Source organism: Mercenaria mercenaria, chromosome 11 (assembly GCF_021730395.1).
Source record: "Mercenaria mercenaria strain notata chromosome 11, MADL_Memer_1, whole genome shotgun sequence".
Taxonomy (NCBI): Eukaryota; Metazoa; Mollusca; class Bivalvia; order Venerida; family Veneridae; genus Mercenaria; species Mercenaria mercenaria.
Genome location: NC_069371.1, coordinates 69,326,679 through 69,353,436, shown reverse-complemented (window position 1 = coordinate 69,353,436; position 26,758 = coordinate 69,326,679). Strand labels below are relative to the sequence as shown.

Genomic DNA, 26,758 nt, shown 5'->3' with positions numbered 1-26,758 from the left:
TTTCTCCCAATATGGCTGCGCCCATGTGGTGAATTGTTGCATCTAAAATAACTAAAGTAAGGCTTGTTATGTGGTGTTTTATGGTAATATATAAGTATAAAGATAGTACCAAAATAGAAATTTAAGTATGAGAGAGAAATATATGTATTACTCTTTCGGTTTGTTTGTTATTCAAGAAAGTCATTACTTTTCGCGACAGAAATATAATAAATAATTCGGCCTAGTTTTAGGCCGAGCGCTGGTACTGATTTTTCCATTGGCTAATTTACAGAAATGACCCTTTCAAAAAGTCTAGCGTTACGGATCCGTACCTGTAGAATCTAATTCTTTAGGTACTGGTCTGTCACCTTTGTACAGGCCTGTTACGGACCTAGATGCACTACAGATGATGATGATACAAGATACAAATTTTATTTAAAGTCGGTCTTAATATGAAATTAGGTGCTACCTAAAGGCAGAGCTCCCTTGAAAAATCACAAGTGCCCCTTAAAAATTAAAGGAGTGGTGTTGGAATTGTCTGGAATTATGGATTCGTTTAGGAAGTTTATGTTCTATTTAAATTAGATCTATTAAAATTATAAGTATTGATTAATGATAATTCATGATTTCTGAATGTATGTTTAAGACTGCATCAAATTTAATTCTTGACAGGTGAAATACTCGAAAGATATTCTGTATATAATTAAAAGAAAGTTCGATATAGATTAACATCTGCACCAAAAGAAAAAAAACGTATTTGAATAATTTCTGTTTTAAAACGTACTGCATCAACAATTTTACATAAATTATTATCATACTGGAAACCAGTCACCAATAATAACTCCTTCAAATTGAAAAGCTTCAAACCTAACAGAATCTCATTAGGACAATAGCCGAAGGAATTCTGTCTCTTTGCGTGTGAATGTTTGGCAATGAGGACTTAATGTAAAAAGTTAATGTTTCAATTCCAAAGTTAATAGAAATTAGAATTTACGTAATCCTGGAAATGACTATTGTAATTCTTTTAAATGTCATTATTGTCAAATTTTGGTTCTTTCTGAAAGGAAGTATGATTGTGTCCAGCTTTCAGTCAAAAACACTGCTATGATAGACGCCTGGTATGGGAAAATTGCAATCATTTACATGACTATACAAAGCTTGTTTTAAACCCAAAAGACTAGCAATTTTTAAAAATTAATGATCAGAATTTTACCTACAGAAAAACAGTGTTTGCCGAAATTCTCGATTGAGCGCCAATAATTTTAGTTTTTTTTTATCAACTCTGGTCAGTGATTTTAAAGCTAACGGATGAAATATATGCGAACGGGGAAAAGAGCATTATTTGCTTTTCACATTTTAATGCCTGTATATTTTGATCCTAAAGCTTTTTTTTTTTAAAAGTTATGTCTACTGACTACTGCACAGGCACTACATTGGAACCTGACATCAAAAGTAAACACTTGTTGAATTTCACAATGACTTTAGTTATACAATATTTTCAAAACTCATAATAATACCAAAAAAAAATTGAAATAAAAAAGGAATAAAAAAAAAAATCTGGTCCAGGTGAGGTTCGAACTCACGACCTCTGGTTTACAACGCAAACTCGCTAACCACTACACCACTGTAGAGTTATGACATCATTATGACAAACATAAGTATATATAATAAAGTCCGGTAATGGCAGCATGACGAAAGTCGTTTCAACATGAAAATATTGTATTTTATTTCTTTTTTCTTCGTAGAAAATGTATTTAGCACTAATTTTTTATTATCAAATGCGCATTTACATTTTTATTCAATATTCAAAGCAGTAAGCGAGACGCTTTTGTCAACCGTAAACAGTAAGCGTCTACTGACGTCTTTACTGATTAATTACTATGTGCATAGTGCACATGAAAAAATCCGAACAACACCGATTCCAAAAAGTACCACGAATTTTCAACTCGATAGTATACACAGTTAGATCTCTCTATTTGTTTTCTTGTTCATACGTCTAACCGTAATGCTAATATACAGACAACACTAGCTATGTATAGCTATTGACCGGCATAAATAACAATAATGTATTTAATAGGCAATGGCTACGATTACGGTACCGTAATCCAAGCTTCCGATTCTAGGATTACGGAAGTTCCATATTCCTAGACAACCCTTTGAGGATAGGCTAGGATTACGGAAGTATTTAAGAGGCATCAAATGTATGTTAGGCCATGCATAAATGATGTTTTAAAGTTATTTATTTCACTTAAAGACCTGCTCCAGCCCTACCTTTTAACCTTAAATTCTTCTTCTTCTTCTTCCGTGTACAGGCAAATAAGTATAAAATACACAGAATGGCAACTGGCTGTAATTTCGCGTGATCTCGTGTCTGAGCGTGAATCGGCGTTATCTTAGTAAAAACAAACATCGGTGAGCATGGAGTTACAATCTGTACCTTTAAAACTACATTTAAAATACATGTTAACTTCTAAAACAACATTAGTTTAATGTGAAATAGTCTTAAGACACAAAGTACATGTTTCTTGCCATCATAATTAATTTACCGATGAATAATTGCTTTCGCATACAAAATGGCGCATGGAGAACGCGTCACTTCCGGTAAACGAGATCTCATTCAGTTGTCATGTTTTTTTTTGGCGAGATTTGCTCAATATGCCTTTCAAGTTGCCAATCTATTTATTTTTTATAGCTCTTTGAGAACCGGAATCGGTTCCCTAGACAGCAAACTTACTCGTCCCGAACCGGTTCTCTAACCAAAATACCATGCATAGGCTAGGGAACTGGAATTTATTTCTATGCATAATGCTGCTGAAATTCACTTTGTTTCTTGGTAAGTATTATTGATATTATTATCTTAATTAATTTTACCATGCTCTTGCATTTATCTGCGTTTTCTGTCTCCAAAAGTGTACTCGCCGCATACCATGTCCGCCATATTGGAATGATATAAACTAGTATGAATGCCTGCGTGAAATTTTTAAATGTTATTTGCTTTAAACATGTACTATGTTTAAATTATTTAAATAAAAAATAATATTGGTTTGTATTTGCGTCATTACATGTTTACGGATGTACAAAACAATTTAATTGCCATTAAAGCTTTATGCAGATTCTTTGATCACTTTAAAAATTCTGGTTTGTAACACCTCGGCATTTCATGTGCAGCAGTTTTTTTATTTGATTTTTATTAAAGTTTGCAAGTGACTAGCAAATTGAAAAGATATGTGATCAGTACTAATTAACAGAAATTACTTCAAGTTTAAATTTCAAGTTTATATCGGCTTGCTCCAATGCCGACAATTTTCGCATTCATTTGTACTAGTTTATTTTATTATTCCAATATGGTGGACAGTGTGCGGCGAGTACACTTTTGGAGACACAGTAAACACAGATAAATGAAAGGGCATTGCTTGCTGAAATGGTAAAATTAAGATAATAACATGCATGATACTTCCAAAAGAAACAAAGTGAATTTCGGCAGCATTAGTTAAAAAAGCAAATACTATAATATAACTGAATTTAAACTATCGGTCTTGATGCTTTAATGAGATTGAGACTCGGCCTAGTGACTGGATGCACGAAGGTTATGACATCGAAATATTAAAAGATTCAGAAGACAGGGAAATGTCATAGCTGAGACTAAGGTGACAAGTTATTATAGCTACCAAAGCTTTAGAAAAGTGTTTCAGTGATTTGTTTTCTGTTTCATTAAGGTTTGCTCAAGTTACCTTTTCATTACCCCTCATCATTTTCCCAAAATCTGGAAATAGCGTATTATTTCTTCCATTATCCCCCCTCACCAAATTTTCCCAAGATGGACAGGCAGAGGCACGTTCCAAATTTGTGCAAAAGAGCCCTTCTTTTACAATTTCTTTTGAAATGTACCAATAAATAGCCAAGGATCTCCGAATTAGATGCTGTTCCATGCCAATTTATTTCTGTTGATTAAAGACTATAGGGCCTATCAAACCTTTTAATGAATTACAGTAAAAAGAAAAAAGTTCAAATCAATTGATATATTTAAAACAATGACATGAAAAGGTATATGTACTCTTTCCTTTCCTTCCATATAGTACAGATAACATCTGGCATATACTATTATTTAACGATGAACAATTTGTTTTTCATCAGTTAACCAACATGATCGGGTAAAGGGATAATTCCTTTGTATCTCTTAATGATCACAGTGGAAAACAATCACTCAGATCTTACCTGATATTTCATTTGCAATGGAATTAATTAAAGATGTAAATAACCCTCAATTTCTGGAAATGATGGTCCGTACTCCCAAGACAGTCCCCCATAGCCTTATCTAAAGGTATAGATATGTACCCGAGTAATCAGGTTCCTGAGGTAAAGATCTGTACCTCCAGACACTTGCATTCAGTAACAAACTGGATCAGGAACAAGGTCAGATGGTTACGGTCATCTTTACATGTGCCACTTAGGCTTTAATAGACTTCTTGTTCAGATTTAATGGGCCGCAGAAAACACCTGTAAATGTATATGGTCAAATGAGATCTGCAGAAAGTAATTTTTATATAATTTCTTTGATTTTCTAATGTAAATCTGTACAAACCTTCTCAAGTTCTGTTCAAAGTTGTCAAATTAATAACTGAGATTAGGGCTGTCACTGCATTGATTAGATTTAGAAGTCGCCATAAGTTCCGAGGATATCGTTTGTATATCATTCTTAAGCTCTGACTGTCATTTGTAGGTCATAGAACATAAAGATGGCTAAGAGTAAAAAGAAAAGGCAGCAAGATTTTCAAAAAGTGAAACTGAAGGTTGGCAAAAAGTTGAAAAAAGCTGACAATGTGACTAACGCCAGTTTCAGAACCCGAGGAATACAGATTAGCCAGCAGTTGAAGACTGGAGATGCATCACAGCCAAGTACTAAGAAAAAACAAAATATTACTGTAAGTTTTACTCTTTCCTCTGAAAGCAAAATACAAAATTTGAAGTCATTGGTAAATGCACATGTGAGTACCATGAGTACTGGTACTATTATATTGAAGCAGAAATATTTAAATATTTCTTTTGGCAAGGGTTTTTTAGTTTGGACATGTTTTGAAATAATTGTTTTTGCTTGCTATTGCTTAACTATTGGCACAGTATTGTCTTTTGGCTGAAAAGATGCCTTTTTCCAATTTTTTTTTTACTATAAAAAAGGCAGACTAGGTCTAGCTTGGAAACTCTCTTCATGAACACACTGCCAAAACACTGTCAGAAACCTACTATACACACTTGACATGCTAAGAATGCAGTCATTTTGGTCTCAAACTTCTTTTCTGAAGTGTTAAAAGTAATGAGTACATTAAAAGATCAGCATTTTCCTATCCAGTTTTACATTTGAAAAATTCATTTCTACATAAAATGTGTAATTTACTGAAAATAAAAGAATTCTCTTAGCATTTCCCAGGTATTAATCTTGTGCATTGTTACATATTTTTCAGGACTTGTTTAGTCAGTGTCGTCACTACAGTACATCAGTAAGGGTAGAAGCTGTGAATGGTCTTAAAGAACTCATTACAACAAATCCAGAATTAGTGCATTCACATCTGTCAGATATTTTAGAAAGAGTTGCTGAACTTCTCACTGACAAGGACTCTATTGTGAGGCAAGGAGCCATACGTGTCTTCAAATTCATGCTTCCGCTGGTCTCGGAAAAACATATATCACCATTCTTTTCTCTTCTGTGTGCCCATCTCTGCTGTGCAATGACCCATATTTATGATGATATTCAAGTTGGCTCTTTGGCTGTGCTTGATTTATTGTTAGAAAATTACCCAAGATTGATGATTTATAAATCAAGTCAAGTTTTGTCAAATTTCATTGAGCAGATTTCTAGACAGCAAGGTCAAGGTCAGTCTAAGAGGTCACTTAGTACAAATCCCAACAGTGCAACGTCTTCAGTTAAATGGAGAAGTTCTGTTTTAAACAGACTACAAAAATTTCTATCTGCCATTTTGAAATTTCAAGGAGCATCTACAGAGGGTACATGTGTATCTGATGATCTTGAAATGTCTGCAACCTCTAATGATGTGACCTTTACCCCTGATGAGGTCATGTCAGTGCAAACCTTTCCTGCATACATAAGAAACCAGTGGGTGATGCCAGGATTTGTCGTAAGGTATAAATACATGAATATATATTTACACAATTATGTACATGTGCATATGCTTAAATAGGTATATTAGTTTTTAGCTCGACTCTTCAAAGAAAAGTAGAGCTATCCTACTCACGTCGGCGTCGGTGTCACACCCTGGTTAAGTTTTTCGTACCAGTCCACATTTTGACAAAGTCTTTTGAGATAAAGCTTTGAAACTTTCAACACTTGTTTACCATCACAATGTCCAGTTGTAGGCAAGAGTTTATAACTCCATCAAGGATTTTGGCTGAATTATGGCCCCTTTTGACTTAGAAATCTTGGTTAAGTTTTTCGTACCAGTTCATATTTTGATTCCATACCTCATGTATTTATTTTGATGTAAATGAGATGTGGAACCAAAATTTGTAGTCCTGTTTGGCGCCATATAACCTATACTGTGTTGATGCGCCGTAAAACCCAAATAAATAAATAAATAAATAGTTCATATTTTGTGTAAAGTGTTGGACATATGGCTTTGAAACTTTTATCACTTGTTCAGTATAATAGTCTCTATCTGTAGGCAAGAGTACATACATGTAACTCTATCAACTATTTTGGCTGACTTATGGCCCTTTTTGGACTTGGAAATTGGTTCTGTTTTCGTACAAATCTACGTTTTGTCAAAACTATTTGACATATGTATGGCTTTTAAACTTTGAACATTTGCTTATCATCATGATTTCCAACTGTAGGCAAGAGTACATAAATCTGACAACTATTTTGGCTGAATTATGGCCCTATTTGGACTTTGAAATTGGTTCACTTTTTTGTACAACTCAGCGTTTTGTCAAAACTATTTGACATGTGGCTTTGAAACTTTGAACACTTGTTTATCAACATGATTTCCATCTGTAGGCAAGAGTACATTACGCTGTCAACTATTTTGGCTGAATTATGGCTCTTTTTGGACCTGGAAATCATTAAATTTTTTCATACCAGTCCATATTTTGCCTAACCTGCTGGTCATATGGCTTTGAAACTTTGACCACTTGTTTACCATCACATTCTACATTATGTAGGCAAGGTTTCATAACTAGGCCAAGGACTTTTACTCAGTTTAGCCCTTTTTTTGACTTCGAAATAAGTTGTTTCTCATACCATTCAATATTTTGTCTAAACTGTTTGATATATGACTTTGAAACTTTGAACACTTCATTACCATCATGGTCACACATTGTTATTTAGTGCAAGACGTATCCGCATCCACAAATACAGGAACATTGTTTGTCTAATCTATTTTTTTTGTCTGAAAATCTGTGGTAATATTTTGACCCCATTCTTCCATCAATTCTTCGAATAGTTGAGTGCACTGTCATCCGACAGCTCTTGTTTTCTGCCATGCAGTATATAAATGACATTTTCCAAACATGAAACAAATTTGTAGGGAAGTTATTGGTGTCATATTGTCACAAGTAGCAAGATCTTGCTGCAGATTTATTTTTTTAAAATTCATCTATTTGGTCAGGCGGCCTAACCAACTGAGCAACGTTTTATTGGGTATATTTATATAAGCAATATATAAGAAAGATAATAGGCAGGTGTTGGATTTTGACCTTTTGTCACAAAGCTGTCAGTATCCTGCATTATCGCAGTCAGCCGAGTTAGCTCTGTAGCTACAACAAAAGACTACATACTAAGAGGATGTGAGTTTGATTTACAGGCAAAACAGTGTTCTTCATGATAGTTGAACTGGAGACAATTCTTCAATTCTTCATTTGTCCTCCACCATTGATTCATGTGGAAAATTTTTCAGAGAACAATATAGTACTGGTGCAGAATCCAGGAAGAGCTGTTTATAACCATGTAACTAGTGTAGAAAAAGGGTGTTACACCCATATCAGACATACAGATTTATTATACCTCACTTTTGCCTACAACCAGTCAGGGGTGTAACTGTTTAAAGTTATCGCAGTTTATAACCAATTTGAGTTATTGCTTATACATTCATAACTTGTTTCAGTTATCATAAAATATTACAAAGCCCTCCTGTGCCAATTCCTCATTTTGAATGAGACTAATGCAATTATTTCCTGAATCCTTGACCTTTTATCTTTCCAGCTATGCAGTAAAGTTTTTTACGCAAGGCTGATAAAGTTTTATGTCAAAGTTTTAAAGCTATAAAACTCTTAACATTCCATTATTCTTATCAGGTCATGAGCAGACTAAAAGAGAAGATTGCTACTTATTTCACTTTAAAGGTCACTTCGTGAGAACAGCAAAAAGACTTTTTTTGAATAACTTACCTGAGTTAACTATATTTTATAACTAATATAGGTTATAAAATGCTTGAAAAAGTAACTGAGATAGGTTACATAACTTAAAACAGTTACACCCCTGACTGACAATGGTAAAATTCCATTACCCGAAAAAGAGATATTTTGACTATCAAAAACATTTTCAACCTTTTTGACACATGACCAAGTGAAAGTGACTGTCAGGTTATGTGACCATGCTGATATTTTGAATGTCATATAAGGGCAGATAACTGCTTCAATTTTTTAGCCAAATGTTTGCCTCCCTTGTACACAATGTCATATTGTAATGACGTCACTATTCAATGTGTACACAGGTGATTACCACGCTTAAGATGAAATTGTGGAATAAAATGAATTAAAAACATTTTAAAAACTTTTTTATGTGCTTAATTTTGTTCAGTATAATAAAATAAATATCATATGACAGCGTGTGTGACATTGATATTGTCAACCATCGAAACAGAATGTCACCACTCAGCTTTCGCCTCGGGTGACATTCTGCCCTCGGGTTGACAATATCAATGTCACACACGCTACCATATGATATTTATATAATGTCCATTACATACTACTATGCAGTGGTCTTCCTTTACAGTACAAAGACTTGTGCCAACACTAACATTTTTATTAGAATTATGATAAAAAATTTTCTCATTTGATATTAGATTAAATTGAAATTGTTTCAGATATTTCCAGTGATTTAAGGCAAATGTGGGTGATATCATAAAAAAATAAAATAAAATCAAAAATAAGAAAATATTACAAAAATGTATTTGTTTGTTTGCATCTTTCACATAATTTTCATGGTCATATGGCAGTGAACAGTGTAGGAGAGATAATCGTTGTGAGGAGTTTTAGTTTGTTTTAGTATGGATTTATGATCTTAGCTATGAAATAACTGTTTTGACATAATATTCAACTGGTCTTTTTTTATTCCTCTTTAATTATATTTGTAGTTCTAGCATTTCAAAAGATGCAGATGGTAAAGCAGATATATTAAATGGAAAGTTCCCAGAATTTGCTGCCACCTTGATGCCACTGATGCTGGAGTGTTGGGTTGAGTCTGCTCCCTCTAAAGATACAAATAAAACCTCAGGTACATATATACTTATATTTTGTATATTGGGTAGGACTCCCCCTCCCCATGTCACGTGTCTGCGGAGTGATATTCCAGTGAGGCAGCACTTTAAAGTTGGGCATTGTGCTCACTGCTACAAGTAGACACGATCATTTATGTGACTGAAAAAATGTTGAAAAAGATGTTAAACCCGAACACACACACACACACACACACACACAAACACTTCAATCAAATACCAAACAACTTTTAATGGTTTCATCTGCTTAATTGCTAAGGTAAATCCCTTCATGATCACCTGAATGCAATTCATACACATGGGTCATTGTGTACAGAATAATAGACTACGATTGTTTTGATAAATGTAGAAAAATTTAAACCAATTTTACACCCCATAATCAGACATGTATCAAATAACAATATCAGCTTTGTAGCTAAAATAGCTCATTTCAATGATTCACAAGCAATTGCAAACATGGTCAGTTGAAGATAATATGAACTTACAGTTTGATGATTACAAAATTAATATTATCAATTTTGTGCATCCATTCAGTATCATTGTTATGAAAATTGAGTTGAGCTAGACTAGCATCTGATTTTTAAACTTCTTATTAATGTAAATTGAACAGTGAAACTCGAAATCAAACATTCTTAACCCGGCAGGTCCATTAATAGAGATAATGTAGCAATAAATGCAGAAATAATAACTATTTAAGTTGAGATGTTAGCACAATGCACACAAGTTAGCAGTGTTGCTGTGATTTAAAATCTATAAAAATGGTAAGTATTTGAAATAATTATCACGTATGTCTGTTATTTAGTTCCTATATCTTTAAAACATTTTTTTTAAATAACACATAAAATATACTGCAGAATGATTATGATATTCTATTCAGTTTAAAAATTCAAAATTACTTTTCTGGAAAAGTTTTACAATGCACTCTAGGTGTGAATTCTATTGATACATCAAGCCTTCTGCTGATCAAGTTTGTTGATAAAATTAACCACGTGGGAATTGTTTACATTCTCTGTTTCTCTAGGGACCATGACCTCATTAGTTCCTCCCGGCAAATTCAAATTTTTGGCAGTTAGGTTTAAATAATTTTTTGAAACTATACTTCACAATTTTTTGTTTTAAAAAATAAAAACACCAATTGATAAGAATGTTTCAGTGTGTATTTGTGCAATTTTTCATAACTTTTTATTCAGTAGTTTATTTAAAATTTTGAAAAAGGGCTCTCTGATGTGAAACATGCATAATTTATATAAAAACCTATTCCAAGTGCCATTTTCTGGCTTTTATATGGCAGTTGGGGATTTAAGGATATCTACAACTTGACCAATATTGATTACAACTCGGGGGCGCTTGTCTTAGGCAGATTATAAAAGATGAGCAAGCTCATTAGGTGCAAAATTAAAAAGAACTACAATCAGTAAGATTACAAAAAAAAATGGAGATACATGTATAGACGAGAAGGTTACAGTAACTGTGGTTAATTTTTCGATTAAAAGAATCAAAGTGAGACTGGACTGGATGTGCAAGGGGAGGCTATTTCAGAAACGTATTGTTCTTGGAAAGTTGAAGTAAGCATGGTATTGCGTATGAAATTGTGCAATCAAAGAGTTCACGTTCTTTGTAAGTATGAGGCAGTTATGGTCAACTGTGATAAGATTATACTTTATTTTGCTGAATATGATAAGGGAGTTTTGGATTTTAGGTTGTTAAAGTATTAGTAAGTGTCTGCTAAAACAGACTGTAAAAATAGAGCTATTCCTTTGTGTTTCAGGAGGGAACTTACTGTCCGGAGACAATGTAGGAATGATGTACAATATTCTACAAGTTACACAGCTCCTGTGGGAATGTATCAATGCACTTTCAACTGAAGAAGTAGGTATAGTTAGTAGGTAGTACTTGGTAGGTGTTGGAACTCAAAGACAATAAACTCTATTTATATTTTTAGCATGGAATTGATTTTTTTTTGCTGGGACATGAATTCTTGGTTTCAACTTTTAGGGATGTTTTTGTTTGTTTAAATTTAATTTTGTGGACTGAAACTAGATATACCAAAAAGTTCCAGGAAAAAATAGTTCACTTATAGTTGGCTGCCATTTTGTGGTTAAAGTTCACTAAGGCTTTAAACTTTATGTTAAAAGCAGACAAAGCAGCTATTCATTTAAATGTTATACGTAACTGCATGGTAAGATAGTCTCTACTTTCAGTATTACACATGAATTTATACAGTCAAGGGAGGTAATCATTGAGAGTAGATTCAATAATATTTTCTACTGTGTTAATTGATATTCAAACCTTTGGCAAATGTTTGAGAAAACAGTTAATATGGAAAATAGGATTTAACAAGAGATAAACATATGTCATGTCTATAACAAAATGTGTAGTAGCCACATTATGAACAAAGGCATTTGAGCCTTATAAAAGTGCTGACTTTGGAATGGCATTCTCCTAGCTTCTGGTTTGCAGTTTGCCGAAGATAAAATTATTTCATGTGAGCAAGCTGACTTGGGAAAGGCTACTGGTTCTAGTAAAATGTTCCGTCCATTACGGTGCCTAGAAATTTAAAAAAACAATGGAACTTTGTTGAACTATTTAAGTCAAGATATGGGTTTATGCAGTGGGACAGTATAACTAACAAACAGGTAAACAGTTCTGGTTGAGAAGCAGTTGCTTTACCATAATGGAAATAACCTAATTCTTTGTTTTGATTATTATAGTCTGGTGGAACATTAGGCCATGGTCAATACCTGAAGGAGTTTGAGCAGCACTTTATGGCTAGTTTCCCCTATAGTGTTAATACAAGAGCTAGTACAAAGGGGAAGGGAAAGAAACAACAGGCTGATAATGTCCAGGTAGCAAGATTACATTTATATCTTTAGCATACATATTTTTATGGACTTTATAACAATGATAATTTTTTATTGTAAGTATTGTGGTGGAGTCAGGGTTGTGATTGCATAAAATATGGCTAGAAATGTAGTTGGCAAAAAGTTTACTCAAAAGCCATTTTACACAAAATAGAGCTAGTTGGTTTTGTATATGTCCTGTCCAAAGAGCTATGCAATCTACTGAAATTTTATTGTTGTGAACCTTGACACTTCAGGTTCTTACTGAAATGGAATATAATTATGATAAAATTTTACACATAGGGACACAGTAATACTGGTATGAGGTCTCAAGCTATCCTTCAAGAATACAAAATAGACTAGTTTTATACTAAAGAAAAGGCATGTCAGTTTTAAACACTCATAAGTCAAAAAATGAGAAGTAGCTATTTTAATCAGAAGTATTTTCCTAGACTGTTAGACATGAGGAACTACACAGCTGTTAATTGTCACTCTCTAGCCTTGTTCTGAATTTAATCTGTGGAACCAAAATTTGTAGTCCTGTTTGGCGCCATATAACCTATACTGTGTTGGTGCGCCATAAAACCCAAATAAATAAAATAATCTGTAAAATGTAAAGATGCAAGGAGACTTCCAAATTTTTTATTAATAGATTACAAGCAATACCTCCTGTAAGGCCTAATTATGAACCTATATAACAATTAACTGACAAACAGTTAATATACCATGTCCAGCCCTGTCATTACTTTCTATAATTCTTTTCTAGGTTTCTGCTGAGATCTTAAACCTGACCATTTGTAACATCATGACTCATTTCATTGGTGAGAGATCAACCAGTCAGAGACAGTCACATGATCCAGCTTGGTTGCCAATGGTAACAAAGTACCTGAATGACTTCCTTAGAGGGAAGTATGGGACAGCTGGTGTGGGGCAAAGTGCAAGAACTGTGGTGAATATACTTGAAAGACTTGTAGCTAGAGGACATGTACGTGGTATGTTTGATTGGTTTATATCATGGACTTGGTCAGTATGTCTCCAGATTTATGTATTTTGGTCATTAGATTAAACAGGAATAAGTTGGTTTTTTTAGCTCACCAGAGCACAAAGTGCTCAAGGTGAGCTATTGTGACCGGTCATCGTCCATCGTCCGTCAACATTTGCCTTGTGAACACTCTAGAGACCACATTTTTGACCCAATCTTTATAAAACTTGGCCAGAATGTTAGCCATGATGATCTCTAGGTCAAGTTCAAAACTTGGTCATGTGGGGTCAAAAACTAGGTCAGTAGGTCAGATCAAAGGAAAAGCTTGTGAACACTCTAGAGACCACATTTTTGACCCAATCTTTATGAAACTTGGTCAGATGATCTCTAGGTCAAGTTTGAAACTGGGTCATGTGGAGTCAAAAACTAGGTCAGTAGGTCAGATCAAAGGAAAAGCTTGTGAACACTCTAGAGACCACATTTTTGGCCCAATCTTTATGAAACTTGGTCAGAACGTTTGTCTTGATGATCTCTAGGTCAGGTTAGAAACTGGGTCATGTGGGGTCAAAAACTAGGTCAGTAGGTCAGATCAAAGGAAAAGCTTGTGAACACTCTAGAGACCACATTTTTGACCCAATCTTTATGAAACTTGGTCAGAATGTTAGTCTTTATGATATCTAGGTCAAATTGGAAACTGGGTCATGTGGGATCAAAAACTAGGTCACCTGGTCAAATCAAAGGAAAAGCTTGTGAACACTTTAGAGGCCACATTTGTGACTCAATCTTTATGAAAATGGGTCAGAATGTTTGTCTTCATCATTTCTAGATCAAGTATGAATCTGGGTCATCTGGGGTCAAAAACTAGGTCACTAGGCCAGATCAAAGGAAATTCTTTTCAACTCTTTAGAGACCACAATTTAAGTTTGAAACTCATGGGAATTAGTCAGTCATGGCCCTCTTGTTAAAGGAAACATTGTGATGAATTTGTGAACAAAACACATCAATATGTTTAAAATATGTAGAATTTTTAACCCCTAGCATGATAGAATATTAGGAATTTAGCTATCATTTACAGTTAACACCAACACTATCACTGTGAATAGTTATTCTTAACTACTTGTTTTTCTGTACATTTTTGGAATATAACAGTGAAACTTACATCTGAATTTCACTTTATGGGAGATATTTTGATCTTATACTAAAACATACAAATATTCTCTTTTACTAGAAAATAGAGAACAGTTTTTATGCCCCCAAAGGGAGGCATATTAGTTTTCAACTGTTCGTTCGTTAGTTAGTTAGTTCGTCGTCACAACGTTAACTTTTTGCATGAAGGCACTTTACTCACGAACCACTGCACCCAGGACCTTCAAACTTCACATGCTGATAGTACTTATTGAGTACACCACCCCTACTGACTTTGGCGTCACCAGGTCAAAGGTCAAGGTCACAGGGGCCAACGTTAACTTTTTGCATGAAGGCACTTTACTCGCGAACCACTGTATCCAGGACCTTCAAACTTCACTTGCTGATAGTACTTATTGAGTACACCACCCCTATTGACTTTGGGATCACCAGGTCAAAGGTCAAGGTCACAGGGGCCAATGTTAACTTTTTGCATGAATGCACTTTACTCGCGAACCACTGCACCCAGGACCTTCAAACTTCACATGCTGATAGTACTCATTGAGTACACCACCCTACTGACTTTGGGGTCACCAGGCCAAAGGTCAAGGTCACAGGGGCAGCTGGCCAGTGTTAACTTTTTGCATGAAGGCACTTTACTCGTGAACCACTGCACCCAGGACCTTCAAACTTCACCTGCTGATAGTACTTATTGAGTACACCACCCCTACTGACTTTGGGTTCACCAGGTCAAAGGTCAAGGTCACAGAAGCCAACGTTAACTTTTTGCATGAAGGCAGTTTACTCGCGAACCACTGCACCCAGGACCTTCAAACTTCACATGCTGATAGTACTTATTGAGTACACCACCCCTACTGACTTTGGGGTCACCAGGTCAAAGGTCAAGGTCACCAGGTCAAAGGTCAAGGTGCTGCGGGGGCATTTGTCACCATTGTTGACAGCTCTTGTTCTTTTTAGAACAATACCATAGCAATCTTACAGCCTTGAAACTTTTTATTGAACAGAATAGGACAATAACGGCTCTCTTGCAATTTTTAATAATTTTTAAAACATTTCTGTCTTATAAAGATTGTTTTGATATTTTGTTGAAAATCTTGAGGCATACATGTACTGCTCAAAACAGCTGTCTAAAGGAAGTTTCATTATTTTCCAGGTCCTGTGTTGGGTATTGTTACCGAGGTATACAACAGGTTTCAGGCAGCAAATATATCCTCAACAGAGAAAAAAGTCTATATGCAATTCTTTGCTGACACTATGCTGGCTGATCATACCCAATTCATTAGGTAAAAACACTTAATGGATAAGTTTTCTCTCTAGTCATACAGTGAAATTTTTCAAATCTGTTGCATGTTACAGTGATGTGTGTGTATCTAAGTTTATTTGTGGTTACCCATAAGGGTGACTTATCCATAGAAATATTAGCCAATTTTGGAGTCTTCTGTGACTCTTTTGCTTCTAGGCATAAAACACCCAGATACGGGTTTTTGACTCTGAGTACACGGTATTTGTCTGAAAGACTATTCATTATTTTAGTTAAAGAAGTGTGGATTGAGTTCTTATGGTCAGTGAATTCTTAGCCTGGCATTATAACATTTGACCTCTGAGTCTGTTGCTTTGAAAAGTTTATTATTTACGGTACAGATTAAGGGCTAAATTTTTCAGCACTATAATTTTTAAATGCATCTATATAAAATAACTTATACTGGAATGTAATCAATGTAAATCTGAACTAAAAGCTTTTTATTTCAGTCCACAACTAAAAACAAAATTTTTGCACAGTCTACCAGAGTTACTGCCCTTGTGCACCAAAGAAAACAGTGAGATTACCTCCCTTGTAATTAACACTATAAAGAAAGCTGCGTGCCAGAGATGTTCAGGTCTACTAGACAGAGAATTATTCAACAGAGTTGGACAACAGTGGTATGGTAAGAAATATAGTTGTCCAGTAACAAATTGTCCTACAAGGGCGGGGAGAACTTGTGTTCACAGCAGGGGAGCTCAGTCAGCAGAACATTAGAATGGTATTTGAGCCAAGCCATGGGAAAACCAACATAGTGGCTTTGCGACCAGCATGGATCCAGACCAGCCTGCGCATCTCTGCAATCTGGTAAGGATCCATGTTGTTCGCTTTTAAAGACTATTGCAATTGGAGAAACCATTAGTTAACAGCATGGATCCTGACCAGACTGCGCGGTTGCGCAGGCTGGTCTAGATCCATGCTGGTCGCAAACCCACTATGTTGGTTTTCTCATGGCACGGCTCATTTCATTTCAAGACTTAGGCATGCATTTTTAGCTCAACTAGTCAAAGAATAGTGTCAGTGAGAGCTATTGTACTCGCCCAGGCATCACGGACTTTGTTGCAGTCACACCTAGGCTAAAGTTTGGTATGCAAGTTTATATCTCAGTAACCATTGCCTGTATTGCACTGAAACTTCCCACAAGGCTTCCTAGTCATGAAACAAACTGAAATAACCAAGTTAGACAAATGTTGGTTGAATTTAAATGTAAATTATGGGTGATCCATAACAGATGAATGATTCAATAAAGCAAATTCCACTATTTTGTGTTAAAAAACTTATTTTCTAGAATTTTCAAACAAATGTTATTGTTGACTCAGATGTCCATTAAACAGTTTTAACAATCGGTAAAACACAAGATTATGTATTCTTAAACTTCTTTAGAATATATACCCATCCTTGTTTGTTCACTGTTATCCTGCTTGGTTTTATAAGCACCAAATTACTCCTTGTCAGAAGTTATCTTTGTCAGTTGTCACTGGCTTAATCACAAGTTAGGCTTATTTTAATTCTTTGTATTTATTGATTCTTTGATCTTAAACATACAAGATTTTCATTTTTGATTGAGATCATAAAACATATACATCTGCTCTCTCATTAAAACAAAAATTGAATTATTCCTAGCTAGAGATATAAAGCTGTTTGTTAGGACTTGTTCACATTTCTGTCTGTTTCTGCAGACCCTCAACAAGATGTTATAACCAGACTGACAAGTGAAGACCAGAGAAGCCTGATATGTTTGCTGTACTATGTGCCAGACATTGGGATTGAACTCACAAAGATCTTGGTCTCTCTGGCAAGATGTCCCGACATCAGTGCAAACCTGGTTTCATTTATGATACAAGTACTACAAAACAGGTATATTTCTTGTATTCTGTAACTACAAAATAGAGTTATGTTTTACTTTTGAGATGGGGAGACTCCTGTTGTGGGGGGAGTCATATTGATTTAGTGCTGTTTTTCTGTCTGTCTGTCTTTCTGGATGTCACAGACTTTTATCTATGCAACTCCTTTGACACCACTAGGCAGACATCCACCAAACTTCCCAGAAGTAATCAATGCCAAGCCTAGTTGTGCATATCGTCAATGAGTTTTGGCCCTTTATTTGTCAAATTATATCATAAATTGGCTACTTCTCATATAATTGGACGGATCTTCATCTGACCTAACAGGAGTGATCAGCATTAAGCCTCATAGTGCATATTGTCGGCATTTTCTGCTTTCAGTAATTTTCAGTGGAGTTATGGCACTTGATTTGTTGTAACATACCTTGTCTGCTCAAATGCTCGTACAAAAACCAGAGTGATCATTGCCAAGTAACCGAGGTTTCTCTCCACCATGAAAAGCTGGAAAGTCACCATATGACATAAAATTGTGTCAATGTGATGTTAAATCCAATGTAAACAGTCTTACTTTTGGAAACTACGAAATAAATAAATCTCTCGTCTTCTTGAAATACAAAATAGATTATGTCTTAGATGCTGTATTACATATAATGCAATGCATGTTTCACGGATATTGCAGTGCAATAAAATTTCTAATGATATAAAACATTTCTGTGCAAATTCTTCAGAAATTGTGATCCCGTTTTATTTTCTTGAACAAGTATTAAGCAGCCAGTCGTGGGAGCGACACAGTCTGGTTGTTTTCGGCTGGTGGCTGCTTAAGAAAAGTTGATATCAGAAGAAAAACGCAATTCGGAAAGTAAGCATATTGACTGTTTAATCCAAGTGGTGGTTTGTTACAGGTGACTGTTTATGGCAAGTCCAGTTGTAGTACAGAATCGAGGATTATTGGCTAGGCTACAACACTATCCATATTATTATTAATAATTGTTTCAGATTTTTAAGAAGTGACATGAGACCTGAAGAAGCAACTGTCCACATAGGATTTCTGACAAATCTTCTACTAGGTGAGTTATAACATCCCTTTTGAAGAGCCTAAGTTTTCTTCAGTGGCAAAATTTCATAATTTTCTTGCTTTCAAATGAAAGTTTACTACCAGAATTTACACTTCTGTTTTGTTATTTGAAACTACCAGAGAAATTTATTTACGATAATCTGTACAAATAGTTCATTCTTTCAATGTATCATTTTACAGGAGTATCAAGGTCAGAAATAGACAGTATAGCTGAGGTGGACAATAGTGCCCAGTGTCCAACGATGGGTGGATATAACATTGTCAAGAACTCTGTGATAGACAGTGAAAATATAGCAGATTTTGAGAGACAGAGTTTTATTGTTGAGGTACTGAGTTTTTAGCAATTTACGTCTTTGATAGCAGTTAGATTGTTTGTCCTGCTAACTGCTGTTTCTTGTGTCATGGGTATCATATAGATCTGTTTACTTATTAAGGTATATTCAGCCCTAATTATGAATTACCAAACTTTATAAGTGTAAGTTTTTAGTTGTATATGATTACACATAGTCAACCATATTAAGTTACCAAATCAGTTATATGGTAGCGGGTCTGTTGTGTACAGATGGTATCTTCCATTCAGATACATATTCTCTGTACATTATTTCACCATTCTACAGTTGTTATGAAAAAACGAGTTCATATTGTAGATTGTCGATAACGGGTGCTCTGCCTTAAGTTAGCAACAGCTTTTTACCACTACGTGATTTATTTTCAGGTTGTTTGTACATCTGTCCAGCAGTTCTACAACACTGATCAGGTTGTGGAAGTAATGTTTGGATTCATTGAGAAAACACTTGAGGTAAAACTAAAAATGTCACAAGTATGAAACGGGGGTGGGGGGAATCTAATTTTTAGCTCAACTGTTCAAAGAATAGGTAGAGCTGCTTACACATACGCTGGTGTCCCGATTTGGTTTAAGTTTAATGTGTAAACTGATATCTTAATATTCACAAATGGGAACTGAATGAAACTAAATGCTCTTGTTCACTGTTATAATCGGACTTGCAGAGGACAGGTTACATAACTAAGTTTTGCATTTTTACTAAGTAATGCACTTTACAGGTTCCATACCACTACTTTTAAAACTTTTTAAAGTTATGGCCCTTTTTAGCTCACATGTCACTTTGTGACAAGGTGAGCTTTTGTGATCGCGCAGCGTCCGTCGTCCGTCCGTGCGTCCGTCCGTGCGTAAACTTTTGCTTGTGACCACTCTAGAGGTCACATTTTTCATGGGATCTTTATGAAAGTTGGTCAGAATATTTATCTTGATGATATCTAGGTCAGGTTCAAAACTGGGTCACGTGCGGTCCAAAACTAGGTCAGTAGGTCTAAAAATAGAAAAACCTTGTGACCTCTCTAGAGGCCATACTTTTCAATGGATCTTCATGAGAGTTGGTCAGAATGTTCACCTTGATGATATCTAGGTCAAGTTCGAAACTGGGTCATGTGCCATCAAAAACTAGGTCAGTAGGTCAAATAATAGAAAAACCTTGTGACCTCTCTAGAGGCCATATTTTTCATGGGATCTGTATGAATATTGGTCTGAATGTTCATCTTCATGATCTCTAAGTCAAGTTCGAAACTGGGTCAACTGCAGTCAAAAACTAGGTCAGTAGGTCTAAAAATAGAAAAACCTTGTGACCTCTTTAGAAGCCATACTTGTGAATGGATCTTCATGAAAATTGGTCAGAATGTTCATCTTGATGATATCTAGGTGAAGTTTAAAACTGGGTCACGTGCCATCAATAACTAGGTCAGTAGGTCAGATAATACAAAAACCATGTGACCTCACTAGAGGCCATATTTTTAATGGGATCTGTATGAAAGTTGGTTTGAATGTTCATCTTGATGATATCTAGGTCAAGTTCGAAACTGGGTCAACTGTGGTCAAAAAACTAGGTCAGTAGGTCTAAAAATAGAAAAACCTTGTGACCTCTCTAGAGGTCAAACTTTTGAATGGATCTTCATGAAAATTAGTCAGAATGTTGACCTGGATGATATCTAGGTCAAGTTTGAAACTGGGTCATGTGCCTTCAATAACTAGGTCAGTAGATCAAATAATAAAAGAACCTTGTGACCTCTCTAGAGGCCATATTTTTCATGGGATCTGTATGAAAGTTGGTCTGAATGTTCATCTTGATAATATCAAGGTCAAGTTTGAATCTGGGTTAACTGCGATCAAAAACTAGGTCAGTAGGTCTAAAAATAGAAAAACCTTGTGACCTCTCTAGAGGCCATACTTTTGAATAGATTTTCATGAAAATTGGTCAGAATGTTCACCTTGATGATATCTAGGCCTAGTTCGAAACTGGGTCACGTGTCGTCAATAACTAGGTCAGTAGGTCAAATAATAAAAAACCTTGTGACCTCTCTAGAGGCCATATTTTTCAATGGATCTTCATGAAAATTGGTCAGAATTTTCACCTTGATGATATCTAGGTCAAGTTCAAAACTGGGTCACATGAGCTCAAAAACTAGGTCACTGTGTCAAATAATAGAAAAAAACGTCATACTCAGTTCAAAACTGGGTCATGTGGGGACAGGTGAGCGATTCAGGACCATCATGGTCCTCTTGTTTAACTTTGTGTTCATTTTTTTAAGTGACAAGGCAGTTAACCTTTAGCCTGCTGGCTGCAAGTGATTCTGCCTTTGCGGCCAGTGCAGACCAAGTTGAATGATGGACCAGTCCATTTTAAAAATTTAGCAGGCTAAGGGTTAAATAGTTGAGCGTAGCAGTGCTGCGACATGTCTTGTTTACTGAAGGATTTCTAGAATCTAATGTTAACTTTTTTTTAATCAAAAATGTTCAGTCATAGTTTAGCTTGGTATTAGAAAATGATTAATGAAAATTCGCTTTGCAATATTAATTTATAAAGGTGAGCAAAGTTCTGAAAGTGTTTTTTTTTATTTCAGAATGCATCTGGTGTTCCACTACAACTGGCTTTTGGAATATGTAAATTTGCTGAGTCACTTGCCTGTATGCCATCAACTGTTGTCTTCCTTATCAGTACTCTTTGCGTCTCATTGGTCAGTCATCTGGTCACCTGGCAACATTCCAATAATCAGAATGCAATAAAAGTGATGCTTGAACTGGGCTGTAATTTACTGTTGAAAACACCAGGTGGTGTAGAAAACTTGTTTACAGAGGCAAAGGACAGATTTAGCAAAGGTAATCCTATTTTGTATGTTTATTGTTATTTCCAGAGATGACAATCTAACAGCCAGTTAATCAGTCACACCTTTTATTTTAATGGAAGATTTTTCCTTGAATTTGTCTGTACTGTTCAGTTTATACATTATTTTAAGGAATTCTAACGGTGGTACCAGGATTTTTTCAATTTTCAACAGATTTTAGTTTGTTTTGACTATGCAATCAAAAACGATTTTAATAAAGCTGTAATTCACTGGAAAATATTCTGGTCAATATCTTTGTTTGTACTTCAGCTTCAGCTTTCTCAGAATACATTCACTCCCAAAAGTTTACATATACATGTACTTCTTTGAAGAAGATGGATGTGTGTTAGTTGTATCTATACTAATGCCTTGTAGTTTGCACAAGTCAGTCTGTTTGTTAAGTGTGTCTTTGGAAATTTCAGGCCTCAGTATATTGATAAGAGCAATGGAAGGGGAATCTGGAAAGATAAAAAATTGAAGACTTATACAGAAAGCATATAAAGCAGCACATGCTAAATCGTGTAATGCTTGTCTTGTGTGTAGATCTGAAAGCAGCTTAAAATTCTGTTTAAAGGCCATGATTGGTAGCCCTGCAGAACTTTTCTGTGATTGACATTAATTGTATAGAAATTACCCGCTGACCTCAACTGACCACAGCATAACTTCATGCTGTAAAACAGTTTCTCAGAGAATTAATAGTTTTATTACCTCAAAGATTTTTCTTGAATCTGTGTTTCCAGGTACAGAGAATTTTAACTGGACTAAAAGTACAAAATAAACAAATTTCAGAATGCTTTATACAGTCATGTACATGGGTAGATGCATTTACATTTCACACATAATTTGCAGTGTTGATATTATAATGGATATTAAGGTGATGCATATATATATTATGCAGGTCAATCCAAGAGATTAATAGTACAGTTTGGAACCACTATGTTGTCAGTGGTTGCAAGATGATTATAGCTCACCAGACCAAAGGTGCAGCTTATAGTCTGTCATTTTTACATTGCCTGTTGTGTGTCCAAAATAGTCTTGTGTGCGCCATAGCGCAACTATTTGTTATTTGATTTTGACCAAGATCTGTTTAGGTCCTTGAAGCAGTTATATCGGACCATGGCCCCCAGAATTATGGCTCCTGAAATGACATATATTGTCCCCTTTCCCCCATCCCTTGGGTGAACGATCCATGACAATTTGTTCTTCTTCTTTTATAATTGGCATAATTATGTACAGTTTACATGGACTTCAAATATGTGACAGATGGGTAAGATGTAGACTTGCTACTAAATGGATAATAAATATTGTTTAAAAAAGGACTTAATTTCACTATAGACAAATGTCAGTCTATTTCGGTTTTCATCTCAAAGAAATGGTGCAGAGGTTATAGTGTACTCAAAATATAGACTAGTCAAGTATTAGAAGGGAAATATATTATGGTCCAGGAGCTAGTCTTGGATTGAAATGTTTGAGACAAAACACTGAGTCAAAGATGCAGACATGTAGACAATATACATTAATTACATATAACATTATGTAATAATGTATCCAATGTAGCAGTCACTCAGTGCACTAGGATTATTAATATTTTAATCATATGTATTCAGTTCTATACAGTAAATCATACTAAATGCATGATTACTCAGTTACAATGTAGGTTACTAGATAGTAGACCGGTTTCCAAAGAGAAAAATCTGTGAATGACCACAAGAATTTATACAATTGTAATTATTCAATGCCCAGCACTACAGAGCAATTATAATGATTGAAATGCTGCAAGATCGAGAATTTATGACCTGAGCCTAACAGGAGTTAATGGTAGATGTCACTCAAAAGAAAGTTCTCCAGGGCTACCAATCTCGGCCTTTAAATCTACCAATAACTATATTTCAGATATATCTATGGACATGGTGATTTTGATCATGAAAACTGTGATGTTATTTCTTACTGAGGGTCGGCAACAATGTATGAGAAGCAGACCAGAATGTGTGCAGACATTATTAGATATCCACACCTCACTGCAGACCTATCTGACACAGCATAAGGTAATACAAACACAACTAGTATAATTGTGTATTCTCAGTTGATAATGGTTTGCTGATAATGACTCACTCATGACCAAAGGAAATCTGATGGTAAAAGCGATATAACCTCAAAAGAGCCGTCCTTTTAGTAACATCAAAATACAATGTTTTGCATTGTCAGATGGAGTTCGTTTTTTGCATAGGGCTGTATATGTTAATACACCAATGGCTTGAGGTTGCTTGAGGTCACATGATGAACAAAATGCTCATGTTATCAATGGTTTCAAGAGATTTAAACATTGCAAATACAGGCAAACTTTGTTCGCTCAAACTCGGATAATTTGAATAGCACCTTTCGCTTGAACTCATTGTCCGGTCCTGGCAAAATCCTTAAAAAATGTTCTTTTTTCAATGACTCGAATTACGGATAACTTGCACAAATTTTGCTGGTCCAGTTTGAGTTCGAGGGAATGAAGTTCAGCTGTATAAAGAAACTGGTAAAGGATCACATCAATTACTCAAGTGAGCTCAGGAACGTGCTTTAGACTTAGATGCTGAGTCAAGTGGTGTTTTTACTGTATTTTTTAGTCCAGTTGATTACATTTAAGCTCTCATTCAAATAACAATAATTTAAACACTGGCTTTCAATAGCATCTCTGTTGCAGTCAATCACCCTTTCTATTCAGGATTTTGTGTATACAAAATGGTATTTATGTGACGAAGGAATGATTTACATAACAGCTATTCAAATACCACTTGTCAAATTCTAAAATGCAAATATTGAACATTTGATTAGGAAATGAAAATGAACACAAGGGTTTTTAAGGTTTCGATGGAGGCCTTGAGAAACAAAAATCAAACAACACCAAATCATAGAAAGAAAGAGTTGTTTGACATGAAAATTGTACAGCATGTAAAACATGTATATTACTTTACGAAACAAGTGTCAGTATACTGATATAAACATTGAATTCCGGAAAAGGGCTGCCTAAAGGGGCTCCACTTCCGGACAGTTAAACGCCTTTAAAAACTCACCATTTTCAAAGAACAGTTACACATGTTCATTTTGATGCATTTGCAATAGCGTGCGAGTGGTCAAATTTCACGTAACAAGGTGGAACATAGTTTTCAGCAATTGTTTATCATTTTTGCTTTACAAATGGCATTCATTTTCAAAGGGAGACAACTTTTTCTCAAAGATTACTTAAAATAATCGGAAAAAGTTGTTTCCCTTTGAAAATGAATGCCATTTGTACTTAAAATAATCGGGAACAGTTGTCTCCCTTTGTAAATGAATGCCATTTGTAAAGAAATAAAGATAAACAATTGCTGAAAACTGTGTTCCACCTTGTTATGCGAAATTTCACCACTCGCACGCTATTACAAATGCATCAAAATGAACATGTGTAACTGTTCTTTGAAAATGGTGAGTTTTTAAAGGCGTTTAACTGTCCGGAAGTGGAGCCCCTTTAGGCAGCCCTTTTCCGGAATTCAATGTTTATATCAGTATACTGACACTTGTTTCGTAAAGTAATATACATGTTTTACATGCTGTTCAATTTTCATGTCAAACAACTCTTTCTTTCTATGATTTGGTGTTGTTTGATTTTTGTTTCTCAAGGCCTCCATCGAAACCTTAAGAGCACAATTTTAGTTTATGTGAATGTACTGGTACTTATCGCAGGACATGTATTGATTAGGAAGTAATCAGGCTGTCTGAAATTTCATAATTTAGATTTTAAGTAATACTGTGGAAACAAATACGTATGCTCACGAATATGAAAATTTTTATCCATTGGGAACATTCCATGCTTAAGTTCATCAAAGAATTCATGGTTCAAATGGAGTGCAGAAAATGTTTTGCTTGCACATATAATTCACAAGTTAAAGTGATTTTTTAAAATGCATCATTGACCACTGTTTACCCAAAACATGAGTCTCCAAGTAAAAAAAATGATGTAGACACAGCATATATGTTGAATTCTTCTTTTTCAGACACTGGTTCCCACAGAGGCAGAGAAGTTGTTCAGTAATTTTAGCTACCTGGTTTCCTGTGTGAAATGACATTTAAAGGATTTCTATGCATTGTTCTATTTCATAATAAACTTGAATCTTGTTACATAATACTTATTCTTGTATTTAGTTACAAATAAATTGAAAGTATTATAGTGTTGTGCTTTAGGCCCACCTAACCAAATAGTACCAACAAATTCAAGAATATACCAGATATGAGGATGAATTTTGTTTTTATCTTGCAAAATCAGACAGTCCAAATCTATAAAACAAAGTGTTCATTTGCTAGGCAACTAAACAAAGATATACATGTAATTGTCAATGACAAAAAAATTGCATTTGTCACTTACACTGGTTTTTAGCTCGACTATACGAAGTATAAGGAGATGTATCCTACTCGACCCGGCTTCGGCGTCTTTCTGCATCCCCACCTTGGTTAAAGTTTTTTTACACTTTCTCTTTTTCAACTTATCTCTGTAATTACTTGATGGTTTTGATTCAAACTTGAAATACTTATTCCTCATCATCATCCACATCATCTGACATAAGCTTTTTACTTAGAATTTTAGGTTAAAGTTTTGATGCTCTTTCACTCTGTCTCTGTTATTACTGAATGGATTTGATTCAAACTTAAAATAGTTGTTCAACATCATCACCCACACCATATGACGCAAGGTGCATAACTCTGGCACCAATTTTTCATTAATTATTCCCCCTTTTTACTTAGAATTTTAGGTTAAAGTTTTGATGCACTTTCACTCTGTCTCTGTTATTACTAAATCATGGATTTGATTCAAACTTAAAATAGTTGTTCAACATCATCACCCACACCATATGACACAAGGTGCATAACTCTGGCACCAATATTTAATGAA

At 35.0% G+C, this 26,758-nt stretch overlaps 1 protein-coding gene across 2 annotated transcripts; it reads left to right on the top strand.

The window, feature by feature from the left end:
* The first annotated feature begins 12 nt into the window (after window positions 1–12).
* LOC123531548 (testis-expressed protein 10 homolog) lies at window positions 13–26,019 on the top strand. 2 transcript variants are annotated; one of them, XM_053517665.1, is made up of 16 exons: window positions 13–56; window positions 4,700–4,901; window positions 5,439–6,115; window positions 9,345–9,484; window positions 11,254–11,354; window positions 12,197–12,331; window positions 13,092–13,317; window positions 15,607–15,736; window positions 16,203–16,378; window positions 17,433–17,610; window positions 18,594–18,664; window positions 18,853–18,998; window positions 19,388–19,471; window positions 21,586–21,841; window positions 23,740–23,891; window positions 25,866–26,019. In XM_053517665.1, exons 2-16 carry the CDS (start codon window positions 4,716–4,718, stop codon window positions 25,932–25,934), a joined length of 2,727 nt encoding a protein of 908 aa, XP_053373640.1. In that variant the 5' UTR covers window positions 13–56; window positions 4,700–4,715; the 3' UTR covers window positions 25,935–26,019. The 2 variants fall into 2 exon arrangements, with proteins under 2 accessions (XP_053373640.1, XP_053373639.1); XM_053517664.1 differs by lacking the exon at window positions 13–56 and having other exon boundaries at window positions 4,698–4,901.
* The last annotated feature ends 739 nt before the right edge of the window (window positions 26,020–26,758 follow it).